The 14,143-nt window shown below is 50.6% G+C and overlaps 1 protein-coding gene across 1 annotated transcript in view; it reads right to left on the reverse strand.

Moving 5' to 3' along the window:
• The window catches only part of STAC (SH3 and cysteine rich domain), a 54,509-nt gene extending 40,983 nt beyond the window's left edge, over positions 1 to 13,526 (reverse strand). The window contains exon 1 of the mRNA XM_072599227.1: positions 12,363 to 13,526. Within this exon, the coding sequence (XP_072455328.1) occupies positions 12,363 to 12,482 (120 nt within the window). The 5' untranslated portion in view covers positions 12,483 to 13,526. The remainder of the gene's footprint in view (positions 1 to 12,362) is intronic.
• Positions 13,527 to 14,143: the final 617 nt, after the last annotated feature.

The following is a 14,143-nucleotide window of genomic DNA, read 5'->3' on the forward strand; positions in this document are numbered from 1 at the left end:
GTGTTCAAGGTCAAGTTTTTTTTAATCAAAGATGTCTTCAGTCCACATATGGATTAGCCACGTCGCTGTCAATGACTTACTTCTCTGAGATCTCATCTGGTCAGTGGGAAGGAGGGACAATTGTTCTGATTTGACAGACAATATGTTCTGCTGGATAGCATGAGGTCTCACTGTCTCTTCTGAGCCTGGGCAGCTAGTGGCACCATAACGGGTAGAGTGCTGGACAAAGAGTCTGGAAGACCTGAGTTCAAATCCAGCTTCAGAAACTTACTAGCCGTGTGGCCCTGGGCAGGTCACTTAAGCTCAGTTTCCTCGTATAAAACGGAGATAATAATAGCACCTACTTCTAGGACTGTTTTGAGAACAGAATAGAAAAATGTAAAGAAGAACCGCTTTATAGTCCTTACTGTGCTATGCAAGTGTAGGCTATTACGTAGAAGAGCATCCTTACGTATTTACAAAGAATGGCCATGTGGTCTAGGTAGTTGACAGCAGTTTGGATGGACCACTATCTGGACTCAGAACTGAAGAGGAGGATGTTTGCAGACTGGTTGGCATTTAGGAAATCTTGTAGCGTTTCCTGCAGTCCCCCAAGATGCTCCATGAAACAAAACCCCATCTTTTAAACACCAACGTGCTTCTGGCTATGCTGCATGGCTGAGTCATGGGACACCACACTCTCCGAAGAATTAGGATTTAGGGCCACCAAAGGGCTGCAGAGAGACATCCGCATGGCAGCTTTGGACAGGTGGCCTCTGTGGCCACAGGGCTTGGTGCTGGAATCTTGAGGGTGGTGTAAGAACCCTCTGTTCTAGGGAGAGCTAGCTTAGGGCTGAGACAGGGTCAGTGGTTTATTCAGGCAATGCTCCAACGAACTTTAAGATTCCCAGGTGAGACAATGATGCCTTAAGCGCTCCTCTGAATGTGGAATCACACCCCAAATCCTCAGGGCCAAGTGGTTACTGCACCTTGAACAAAATGCTTTCTCAGGAGTTAGACTAACTGCCCCCAAAGAAGCGCTTTCATAATGTTGGATTCACTCAGGGTGATCTCACACGAGGCCTCATTGGTAAGAAACCCGACTGGCCCATTGCAGATGTGGTCAGAGAGTAGAGGCCAGAGCACTTGGCACAGAGTCGGAGAGGCTGGATTTGAACCTTGACCCAGCTTCTTAGCCCTTGAGGGGCCTTGGGAAGGATGTATCTGAGCCTCATCTGTCAGCAGAAGCTATTTGGCTAGGTGGCCATTAAGGTCGCTTCTAACTCTTAATGCATCTATTGGAGGTATGCATCTGGAGGAGGGCCCTTCTAACAGGTCACTGTATGGGTAAGAAGAACATTTTTGAAGTTTGACATGTGTTTATTTGTCTTGGAAGAAAATCACCAAATTCAGCTCCTCCTTCCTGACGTGGCTCCATCAGCTACCCAAAGCCAGAGGCTGTGGAGAGGAGCTACAGGGCAAGTGACTACGCCTGGCACTGCCCCTGTCCCCTGCAGTTTCCTTGTCCCTAGCAACTGCCCCTTCAGCTGCCTGCCTTCTTATAGCAGGTATTTTTTAACAAACTTGCCCCTAGAGGGGAAACAGAGCATTGAGGTATCTCTAGCTAGGGACCGCCTCCCCAAACAGCTGTCTGGAGGACACCCAGGTGGCTCACCGCCCCTGCTGCCTGGTGGTTGGGCACAGGTGGCTGGGCTTGGTCTCCTCCATCAGCAGCTGTCCCCAAGGACTGCACTGAACTGACAAATGACAACAACAGCTAACATTGATGCAGGACCTACTATGCGCCAGGCCCTGTACTGAATGCTTTACTCTCATTACAACAACCCTGGGAGGTCCTCAGTGTCTACAGGGCAACAGGGGCAGAGTAACTCAGTGAGGCCAGGTGGGTCTATTCCCTGCCTCCAGCCGCCCAGGGGTGGCCCAGGGGTTCATTACCTGGCAGCACCCAGGAGAGGATAGCGAAGGTGGGGATTGTTTACTAACAAGAACACCAGCACCCATCCTGGAAGCTATCTGTGGAACATCCTCTTGGTCATTTGCCAAGACAAAAACAGCCAAAATAAAGACGTGCCCTCACTGCTCCCTCTCACCCCAATTTAAAACACTAGGTCCTACAACTCTTAACATCAAATGAGGTGTAAATTCTGGATTTTTCTTTTTTCTTTTTTTTTTTAACCAAGGCCATGAAATCCATTGAAGCAGAGAGCTTGATTGGCCAGGACTGGAAATGAGTTACTCCCTCTAGCACCAAGTGCACTTTCAGCCCATTTCTACTGCTTGACATCCTTGGGGCACGAGGCTGCCCTTCCCACCTATCTGCTGCCTTGTTTCACAGAGCGCATCTCCCACATGTGGCTCTGGAAAGCGCCATGCTGAACTGCAGCCCCCCTCCTTCCCTGCTCCCCACTCTGGTCCAGAGAATGTACCTAAGGATATTCATTTGGGGAATCTGCAACAACAGGGCAGGGCCCAGTTTCCTCCTGTCCTCCCTGGAAGATGACCGAAGCTCCCATCTCCCATCACACCAGCCAAATCACTGCCAACTGAAATAATAAATGAGGGAGATCTGCCTTGCACTGATGAATGACAGGACTTGGGTCCTGGGGCGGGGGGGGGCGGGGCACAGCCAACTGAGCCATGCAGCAAAGCTTCTTCAAGGTACAGAATCCCAGGAATTAAACAGACCAGGGACCATCAGTCAGCACCAGTTCGTTAGTTTTGAGCTTCCCATCTGATAGATTGGCATTTTAAACAGGAATAATTAATCAGGTTCGAAAGAGCCCTTCTTCTCCCCACAGTATGAGTGCCCAGAGGGAGCCATTGCTACCAGATATTTCTTCTCAGTGAGGAGGACTGATGGTTTTTATCAGAAAATGAGCAGCTGTCCTTCTGCAGATGATTTTTAAAAAAGATTTGCTGCTTCTTGAGTGTGATTTTTATTTAATCTCCAGGCCAATCCCTTCCATGGAAATGCATTTCTAATTTTATAAGTCAAGAGGAAAATATTGTCCAATGATGAGAAATTTGCTTTAGAACTGACTTTGTGTAGACACATCTGAAGTGCACACTAGTTCTCCCTGCAGCAGCCTGGCTTGGATGTCAAGCCTTCATCAAGGAAATCCTCGCTTAAGGAAACACACCATAAAAGCCAGAGCTGGAGCAGTATCATCTGGTAGTCTTTATCACTGGTCCTGACAACTGATTGATGTTTATAGAGGAGGCTCAGTGGGGAAGTTGGTTCCTACCCAAATGATGGTTTGAGAGCTTGGCTATCCATTCAGATGATCCTTAGGGACCCTGAAAGTCTCCATAGTTGGAGAAGATCATGTCCACACAGCCATCTAGCACTGAAGAGACAGCTTTACTCTGGGCTCCAACAGGCCCTCCACATATTTCTTGTTTGAGTCCAGAAGCACAGCATCCCAGAATGTGAGAGCTGGACAGGACCTCACTGGTCACCCAGTCAGACACAGACCTGAAAGGAATCTTCCCTATGACATGTCCTCTAGCCTCCATCTGAAATCCTCAAGGAAGGGGAACGCATCACTTCTCAAAACTGGTAGACCCTCCCACCATTGGGCATTTCTCCTGAGTTCAAGTCTGTTTTTTTCCAATGCTCACCCATTGTTCCTAGTACATCTGTCTGACACCAAGTAGAACAAGGTTAATTTCTCTTCCATGTGGCAGCCTTTCAAGTAGATGCTAGGAGCTCACGTTCAAATTGATTCTGGCTCAGTCCAGGGGAAATCTGGCCACAGAACAGGGCAGGAAAAGCAGCAAGCTGGCACTGTGGGTAGAGTGCTGGACCTCAAGTCAGGAAGATCTAGGTTAAAACCTGGCATGAGACATTAACTGTGTGATGCTGGGTGAGTCATTTTATCTCTGCCAGCCTCAGTTTCCTCATGTGTAAAATAGGGATAATGGCATTAGAGCTATCACATCACACCCATCCGACAAGGTTATGGTGACGATCAAATGAGATCATGTTTTTAAAGTGAGATTTTATTTTGCCCTTGGCAAACTTTACAGTGTGAGATAAACACTAACTATGGTCATTAGCCTGAAAACGGAGCTACTTCATAAGAGCAAGAGAAGAACGTGTTACAGCTGAGAGGTAATTCTGGTTGGCTGATGGTTTGGTAGCCAGAGCCAGGCAAGTTGGCCCCCAGCACCCAAGCCTGGTCTCCAGCAGCCCTCCTGGACAGCTCTGTCCTGGGCTACACTAGTCTGAGGATATTTTAAAGCAGGGAAATAATTTCTGGCACTTCTGGGGACGGGGAGGAGAAGGTTCTGAACTGGGCAGAGCAGGTTCTGAACTGGGCGGAGAAGGTTCTGAACTGGGCCGAGTTGGGTGGCAGTAGATGATTCATATTGCTCAGAGGCAGAGGGAAATAAAAGTGGTTAGGAAGGCCGCCTCTGAGAGCTTGGAAAATCAGACAAGGCAGCCTGGACCTGGTGAGGCTGGCCAGAGGAGGGAGGGCGGGCATGGGCATTTTTTAGCACCTCCTATTGACTAGTTGAGTGAGGCTCCCAGGCAGACTGCCATGGGGGGCTGATGGCAGCCCACCTTGGCGATGGTCCAGGACGGGTCAGAGTGAAATTTGGGGCTCGCTCTTCACAAGATACACTTGGGTAATGGCTTTTGGTCCAAAGAGCAGAACAAGGAACAATGTTGGCCCCAAATTCCAGCAGAGAGCAAGGGTGGCATAGGGCACTGGGCATGAGCCCCTGCACTGGATGACTCAGATGGAGCAGCGGTCAGCAGGGAGGAGCAGAGTTCTACCGTGGCACTTTCTGCTCTTGCTTTTAAGGTGTTTCAGAGATGAGCCCAGTTCATTCATTCAAACACAGATGGAGAGGCCAACCCCCTCATTTTACGGCTGAGGAAACTGAGACTCAGAGGAGGGGAAGTGACTTATCTAGGGTCACACAGGAATAAATGTCTAAGGTAGGGTTTGAACCCAGGGGCTCCTGACTCTCAATCCAGTGCCCTCTCCTCTGCACCACACTGCCCTTTATTCAACAAACATTTATTAAGTGCCTACTGTATGAAATTAACTGGTGCTAAGAGGTAAAATGTAGAGCCTGCTTTTACAAAGTATAAACCCCAGAAGAGTCACTGATGCCCCCAAACGATGCATGGCACAAAACTCCACCAGAAAGGCAGGAAGAAGGGAGAGCTGGCAGCTTGAAAGCCCCGGGAAAAGCCTGCCCTGATCAGCTGGGGACTAGCAGGAGACTCGACCTGTTGGTCAGCAGCCCCAGGTAACACCAGGGCAGGATAAGAACTGTGGAGTTGCACAGAGGTCCCTAATGACAATGTCTGCTAGTGGGATGGAGGCCTGGCAGAGACAGTCAGTCCAGGCAACTCGCCAAGGGTCACGCTGCAGAGGCAGCAGGTGGGATGGGGCAGAGAGAAAACCTGAAGGCCTGTGAGGGTGGGTCCCTGTCTGTCTTCTTTCCAACAAGGGCCAAGAGCTTCGTGTGGATGAGGTGAGGACAGAGTGTTTGCTGATCTCCTTCTGGAGGAAAAAGGAAAGGGTGGCCAGAATGGCCCTAGTGTCTGACTCTTCAGGGTAAGAGAAATTTTCCTGGAAAGGACTGAAGACATGCTTTAAGAGGATTCAAGAAAGCCAAGAGGAATCTAAACCAGGTGGAGAAGGTGCAAGGTGTGAGGAGGTACCACAGAGGGGGAAAGGAAGGAGGAAGTCCTCTGGACCCTTGGAGCTGTGATTCCTGTGCTGGAATAAGGCCCTTGGGTGGGGTGGGATCTGGACCAGCTTCATGTGCCCCACAGGGGCCCAGATATGCCATCCATAGCCAGAGTGGCCATTTGGAAGTAAAACTGTGGTTAAGAAGATGGAGGTAGAGAACAGATTTGCGTGGACTTTGGAGCCAGAGATGGAGTCCACCTGCTAGAGACCTAGAAGTGTTGAGTTGGTCGCTTGCTAGTGTGATCTGAAGAGCTATAGAGGGAGAAAGGGACCCAGCTACAACAGTCAAATCAGCCACCAAAGGCAGCAGGGAGGAACACCATTGTAAGAGTTCGGCAATTTGGAAGAGAGAAAAACTGAAAAGAGGGGCCAGAGAGGATGTTGATGGCCTTGGCTGAGACTTGGGAAGATAGGAGTGGAGACTAACATACAGCAATGGAGAGATCTGCCCTGCTCAAAAGGACCGTTTTAGATGAAAAAGGCATCAAAGTGGCCACACACACACACACACACGCACACACACACACACACACACACACACACACACACACACACACACACACACCCCATGGCTGGGTCCGGTTTTGGATAAGGCTATGGATCCCACATCCCTTAAGTCAATAGACTACTCTAGACTAAGCAATGTCTTTGTGGTCCCTCCCTTTTATTCTGTGATTCTGTGATCTTCTTAGATCAGTCATTAATGGCAAGCTACAGGAAAGTGAGTGTGCAAAGAATTTAATTCCCATGACTGTTTCACATAAGAATTTAATATAGTGAATTGGTCTTAAGAAGTCCTCGTGTGTGTGTGTGTGTGTGTGTGTGTGTGTGTGTGACATTTACTCTTCTAAATATGACACAAGGTAAGGAGTCAAGGCGACCCTGAAGGAGAAATCCTGACAGAAAGCTGAAGATATTAGAAGAAAGAGAAAGTAGGTTCTGTTGGGGAATCAGGACAAGCTTCATGGAGGAGGTGGTCCTTGAGCTGAGCCACAAAGAAAGAGAAGGTACCTGAGAGGCAGCAATAAGGAGAGGGTTTAGGGGAAAGATGGCAGGTGCAGGAGCATGGAGGCAAAGGAGCGTGTGTTGAGTTCTGAGAATAGCTGGAAATCCAGTTTGGCTGAAATGTCAAGGATTTAAAGGAGAATGTTAAGGTTGGAAAGGTGAGTTAGTTCCAGACAGTGGCCTAAAGAACTTTGGCTCTAATTGAGCAGCCATGGGGAATGGTAGGAGGCTTTTTTGATCAGAGGACTGATGTGATCACCTTGCCTCAGGAACATAACTTTGGAAATATTATGAAGGATGGATTGGGGAGAAGGACTCATTTAGAAGGTTATTATCATAGCCCAGGTGAGAGATAATGGGGGCTTGCCCTAGTGGGGCTGGAATTGGATCAAGTACTGGGTGTGGAGTCAGGCAGACCTGGTCTAAAATTCCACTTTAGCTTTGTGACCCTTGCCAAGTCCCAACCTCTCAGTCCCTGTTTCCTCATCTGTCAAATAAGGGACTTGCATTCCACTGAGTTTAAGGTCCCTTCTGTCTCTAAGTCTAGGATTCCATGACAAAAGTCTGGATGTAGAGAAGAATGTAAGTTCCCTGTGGTCAAGGGATGTTTCCTTTTTGTCTCTGTATTCCCTGAACCTTGCACAAAGCCTTCCAAAGGAGAGACACTCGACAAACATTCAATGAATGAAATTGAAAAGGATGAGTGTGAGGCACGATGTGGAAGCAGAGCCTGAAGAGCTTGGTCACAGATGGACCTTGGTGGCTGAGGGAGGAAGGAAGAGGCAAAGGGGATGCTGGGGGCAGAAGCTGCCTCTGTCACCAGAAGTGGACTATTGCCAGGAGGTGCGAGTTCAGGGGCAAAGGCAATGAGTCTGTGGAGCTGGCAGGACCTCCAGATGGCACCTGAAGAACCACCTCAGACAGGGGAGCTTTCACTGGGGACCAGGCCCTTCAGTGGCTTTCCCTGCACACAGCTCCGGCTCCTGCTGCCACACAGAACCCCTCCTCCTTCTAACATTCCTTCCTTGCTGGTCTTCCCTCACAAGAGAGAAAGTCCTTGAGGGCAGGACTGCTCCGGATATCTTGTATTTGTATTTATAGCACTGAGCACATGATCAGGGTGCATATAGGTGCTTAAGAAAGGGTTCATTCATTCATTCATTCATTCCTTTGACCAGAAAGGTAAAAATATTTCCATAATGTTTTCACTAAAGTTTTTCACTTCCCAGACTCAGGAGCTCCAAGGCCTCAGCAAAGAACAGGGAGCATGTAGCTTGACTCAGTCAGGGTCATGGGACAGAAAGTCCTATCCAACCCACCCCAGCATCACGTTTCCTTGTCTTGGTCTAAAGCCTGATGGATGATGACCTTGCCCTCCTTGGCCTGGCCTCTTGGGCTTGCCTTCCTCTCCCTAATCTCACTTCTTCCTGAGCTCAGGGCGGTTCCCTGAAGGACAGTCTGGGCTGGCTCTGAATGCTCAGTCAGAACCTTGTCTCCGAGTGGAGGGATGCGTTATCTCACTCCCAGCCAGAGGGTTCATTTCCTTCTTTCAGCTTCTCTAATGGGCAGAATTTCCCGGATCTGTGTTTATTGTTTACCTTTCCTAGATGTATACTAGCCATTGTGGATGGTCATTTGTTTAGTCTGCACCAGTGGGACATTGTTTATCTTTCATTCTGGAAGAGGACAAATGACATCAGGGAGGTGATGCCATGACATGACATGACATGCAAGTGAACTGGATTTAAATGAAGAGGATCCTACAAAGTCACCAGCCTCACTGTCTCCTCTGGAGCCACATGGGTCCAGTGGTCAGACATAGATCAGGACAAGAGATGACCCTGAAGGCTATTGAGTGGGAGGGAGCTAAGCTGGAGGAGTAACTGACTTAGACTCCCCTCTAGAAGTATCAAGGAAAGCTGAACCCTGAATCCTCCTGTGGCCCAAGAGGTGTCTGACACCCTTCCTGGAGATAGGAGAGGGAAGGAGCCAGCCCCAGCCGTGACAATCCTGGCTGACTCTCCCCACAGAGACCTCTTCCTCCTCTTAGCAAGGGCAGACATTTCAGAGATGGAGTGGGCCAGATCCTGGATCATGCATCCATTCAGGCCAGAAACTTTGATTTAGACAATAGGGTAAACACAGCTATTTTACACTCATGTCCTAATTCTTGGAGTTAATGCCCTTCCCCACACTGGGTTGTGAAGGCCTGTTCCAGAGTGGTCACCTACCCCGATACTTAGCTTGGAACAGGTGCTCACTCAGTGTCTGTGGAATGACAGAACACAGGTCCCTGGGAATTTGTCAGAGAATAGCTGGTTTGGAACCAAAAGGGACCTCATCCAGATCATTCTCCTCATTTCACAGACGAGACTGAAGTCCTTAAAAGAGAAATGACTAACCCAAGGTCACATAGCTTGTGAGTGTCTGAGGTAGGATTTGAACCCAAATCTTCCTGACTCCAAATTCAGCACTCTTCCCACCAAACATACTCCCTCTGTCATGTTTATCAATCCACAGGACTGAGGGCCCTTCTAGGTTTTTACCCATTTCATGAGCTGGCATGAGTTGGCATGTCCCAATTCATCATAAGCTGCTGACCACTCTTTTGGAGCAGAAGTTGGGGCCTTCAGACTCTTGGTCATGAGCTTCTCTGCCCTTGGGCACTGTCATCTAATCTAGTCATTCACAGAGTGCATCCTGCTGAAAACCTTAAGGACCTTCTGTGTTGTCTTCTGCTTGAGCCAAAGCCAGATAGATAAGCCCTATACAAATATGGATAAACATTTGTATGCACATGTATGTGTGCACATGTAAAAAGTATCCTCTAAAGGATTTAGCTCTGAATCCACACTGCCAAGTGCCAAGCCCTCTTCTTTGTTGTGACCAGCCAGACCACAGGCTTTGCTGCCAACATCCAGGAGAACTCAAGGAAGGCCCCCCAGGACAAGGCCTGCCAAATGGCAGCAGAGCCACAGAGTTTGTTTTCAGAGACTCAAACAAAGAGGAGAGGCTGGCTCAGCTAACTCTGGGGTCACCCACTCAGGTTATAAATGCATTCTTTGCTTTGCAAAATGATTTCCCATGGGGACCCCTGAGCTCCAAGCGTCTCCTGTACCTTTAGAAGAGGAGTCGGTCTTGGTACACCTGCAGCTTGTGAAGTGAACAGCAACCTGACAGTAGGAAAAAGTCTCTGCTTTGTTTTTATTGTTGTAGAGTTGGAGGCAAGTCTAGAAGAACCACCAATCAATCAGACTTAGGCAAGGGACAGATCATGACAAGTCACATGAAAAATGAGCGGGGCAGGGGGGGGGAGTGAGGTGAGGGGGGGAGGAGGACAAGGAGAGATGGGGCTACTGCTGCTGTGTGTGTGTGTGTGTGTGTGGTGTGTTTGAGTGTGGTGTGTGTGTATGTAGTGTGTGTGTAAGTACAGTGTGTGCATAGCGCAGCTGTAAGGCTGCTGCAGAATGTTTCATGGAGAAGGGTTTACTATAGCTGTGTGACCATGGGCATAGCACAGTTAGCCTCGGTTTTCCTTCTATAAAATGGAGTTGCCGCTGCTGCTGACAATACCTGAGTATCTACCCTGCGAGATTATTATATATGAGGTGCTCTGTAAACCTTAAAGTGCTAGTTCTTATTTTGTATTGATACTCTTTATCTTAAGCTGCAGACAGCCTGCAAGGCAGAACTCTGCCCACCACCCAGTTCACTCTGTGCCTACCAAGTAGGGCTTATTGAGGGTGCACTGGGCTGAGCTGGTGAGGGCTCAGGCCTGGACCTTTCCCTAGACCCTGTCAGTAACTTGGGACTTGGCTGGGATGCTTTGGAAGGTACTTTCACCTGAGGCATCCTGTGCTCTGACTTTCCAAGTGGTTTCTCATAATCACCATGTTCAAATGATTGAGCAAAGCACCCAGACTGGCTTTTGCCTTTGGCTCCCCCTGCTCTCTGTTGAATGGGGACCAGGACACATCCTGGGGTGCCCCGAAGACTCAAGAGGAAATTTGTGGCAAGCATTGTGAGCTCTTCACACAAGACCCCGAGTGACCACAAAGGCATCCCTTTAAATGGCTTCTGAGCAGAGGGTTCCATTTGGTGTTATGAAGAGAACTTAGAGATTCCACAGGTTTCAGCTTGCTCCTCTCACAGATTATGAGACTGAGGCCCATAGAGGAGAAGAAGCATGCCCCCTGTGCAGATAGAATGTGGCAAACAGCCGGGATCCGGAGCCAGGTCTCTGGCCTCCCAGGCCAAGCCCCTGGCAGGTGACTTCTACAATGTGCTTTGCAATGATGCATCCTTGGGTGTTACTCTTAGGAGCAAGGTATAACCACGGAAGGAAGGCTGTTACCATAGCCTAACATCAAGGAGAAAGGCCACGTTGTAGACAACTATCAGCCTGTCAGGAAGAGCGTGACAACGTCATGAGTCTGAGAAAGAGGAGGGGGCCAGGAGGGTCCTGATGTAACGAGGAGTGCAGCTCTATCACCAGCTGCCCGAGCACAATGCCTCGGGGGACCGGGGTTGCTGTTACTGCTTTGCTTAGGTTTTGGGGAAATAGGCTTTTGCAAAGTAGCTTGAAGTTCTAACCCTCCTCAACGGCGCGCTTCTCAAACTTTCACCAACACTGCCGGACCCCATCCTCTCTCAGCCCAGAACTGTCCTGACACCAACACACCGAGTGAGGGACAAGCCCCTGCCTGCTCCATGGAAGACGAACGTTGAGAGCCACAGGACCAGAGATCTGCTGGGGGAGACTACCTGGCTTACCCTTCTCACCGTCTCTCTCACGTTCCGCATTCGCCTGCCCAGCCCTTTGACACATGTTGTAAGCAAACTGCTCGCACACTCCCCAGTGCGCTCAGCACACAAGCATAGGGATAGCAAAAGCCCCAGGGGGCAATTCCTGTTCCACGTCCTTTCTTGTTTGTTAAACTAAATAACGGGAAAGCTACTGGAACTGGATTGCACACGTTGTGGGCTGGGCGGGAGGCGTGTTGGAGCAAGGATCAAGCACCGAACGAGGGCCGGCCCAGGGGAACCCAGGGCTTTCTCGAAGGATCTGCCTGTGCCCCACCCAGCATTTGGGAAAGTGGGGCTTATCTCCGGCCCTGCGATCAGGGCCCTGGGGGCCCTGGTGAGAGCCCGACTAGGTCATGCTGTTTGCGTCCCCGCCTCAACCGGTCCCCAGGAAATGCGGCCACACTGCCCAGAGCTCACCGCACTAGCTGGCTGGAGTGGGGGGGGGGGGGGGGGGGGGGGGAGGATAGCGGGAGGAAAGGCAAGGAGGGGAGAGGAAGGGAAGGGACAGTGCAAGAGAAGACAAGATAGAAAAAAGACAAGATAGGAATGGAAGGAATATAAGAGGAGAAAAAGGAGGAAGGGGAGAAAAGGAAGGGAGAGGTGAAGGGAAGAGAAGGAAGGAAAGATGAGAAGAGTAAGAAGGCGAAGAGAGGTGGAAGGGAGGGAGGGAGAGGAGGAGGAGGAGAAAGGGAGAGAGAGAGAGAGAGAGAGAGAGAGAGAGAGAGAGAGAGAGAGAGAGAGAGAGAGAGAGAGAGAGAGAGAGAGAGAGAGAGAGAGAGAAGGGGGGGGGAGAGGACTTGAAAGTGGGGGAGGTGGGAAGGCGAGGTGAGGCGGTACCTTGGATTCCTGGCTGTGGGTCGATGCTGGGGACGGAGGTCCATCTGCGCTGCCGCCCCCCTGGTTCTCTTTACGCAGCTCGCGCCCCAAGTCTTCCCGGTAACTGCTCGGAGGAATCATTCTCCCTTTCTAGGGAATCTGGGGATTTCGGGGCTAGGGAGGTGAGTGGCCTCTTCGTGCCTCGGTCCGGTTCTTTCGCTGCTTTCCCAAAGCCCAGAAACTCTGCTCTCAGTTTGAATCAGTGAGCAGGGCTGGGAGGTGCTGACGTTGGGGCGCCGTCTCCCCTCCTAGCTCTCCTTTTCCACTCACGTTTCTTCCTTGTTAATCTCTCCTCCCTCCCTGCGCCCCTCCCTGCCTCCCTCCTCTGGCCCGCCCTGCCCCCTTCTGCCTTGTCCTCACTCCTTCCCTGGGAAGCTCGATTTCGAGGGAAGCCGGCTCGGGGCGGCGGTAGCAGCGGCCTCAGTTGGTGGCTCAGGTCTCCGCCGGCTCCTGGGTGGAGCCGGAGTCCTTGCTTGAGGTTCTGCTTGTCATCCTAGCTGGTCTCAGCGATCCGGGGGAGCAGAGGCAGAGGCAGGGCCAGGGCCAGGGACACAGGCAGAGGCAGGGACAAAGGCAGGGGCAGAGGCGGAGGCAGGGCTGCTCCCACACCCCGGGCAGGCTCCGAAGGGGCCAGGGAGGGTGGGGAGCACGGAGGGAACCGGGGCGGGGGGACCGAGAAGGGCCTTCCTCTGGGTTTGAATGGCGCGCTTGGGCGGTCATAGTAGCGGGAGGAAGCCCGGAGCAGACGCCTCTAAAGGATGCGCGAGCCTGGGAGCATCTCTGCCCTGAGGGCGGTACAGGCTCCGTCCTATGGCCTGTGTCCCATCGGGCTGCCGGACGATGAGGATTCGAATGATGGGATGTGAAGGGAGGAAAAGGACGAGGAGCCGAGCGTGGATGTGAGCCCCGCGGTCACTCCGGCCAGCTCCTTCATTTTACAGATGGGAGCATCTCCCGCTTCCTAGACCATGTCTCTCGTTTTCTTTTTCCATTCTGCCTTTCGTCAAGCTCAGACTCAATGAAATATTGGTGTAAATAGCCATCTCTCTGCCAAGGACAGAAGCTGTTAGTCTGTTACTAAGCATGGCCTATGTCTACCCAGCGAAAGGAAAATGCAGCTGGCATTAATTTCCCGGCGCTCCAACCTGTCTCCCAAGTTGGTCCAGACGATTCTGGCCGGCAGTCAACCCTTACTTGAATGATGTCCTTTGGTCATAGGAGCGTGACTTTAGACCTGGGGTGGGGTTGGCACTTAGAGACCAACTCCTTTGTTTCTAGATGAAGAAACCAAGGGTCAGGGAAGCCACACAGGTATCGAGTGGTAGAGCTTGTATGTCCAATTATGACTCCCCTCCACGGGCAGTTGTTTTTCCCATGCCCTGGGTGCCTTCCAAAACTCAGGTAGCGGAGAAAACAATCAGGCGAGGTGAGTCATGCTTTTCTGTGAAGGGATTTATGTTTCCCAGGAGGGTTGGGATGGATGGCCGAAGTGTTCCTAGGCATTCTCCAAGAAAGAACCCCAGGTCAGCACTGCTATTGAGAGAACTAACGCGTGCTTAGCTGTTTTGGGCTGAAGACTTAACACGCCCCCCTCCCCTACTGAGGTTTTTCATTTTAGAAGTACCCTTGTTTTCCAGTTTTCCCAAGTTAGTATAGATAATTACCCAACAAACTAAGACCTCTGGGAACATTACATCCCAAATCCTCACTGTCTGAAGACAACATCAGGTGGGCATTCCACG

Source organism: Notamacropus eugenii, chromosome 3, assembly GCF_028372415.1.
Source record: "Notamacropus eugenii isolate mMacEug1 chromosome 3, mMacEug1.pri_v2, whole genome shotgun sequence".
Classification (NCBI taxonomy): Eukaryota; Metazoa; Chordata; class Mammalia; order Diprotodontia; family Macropodidae; genus Notamacropus; species Notamacropus eugenii.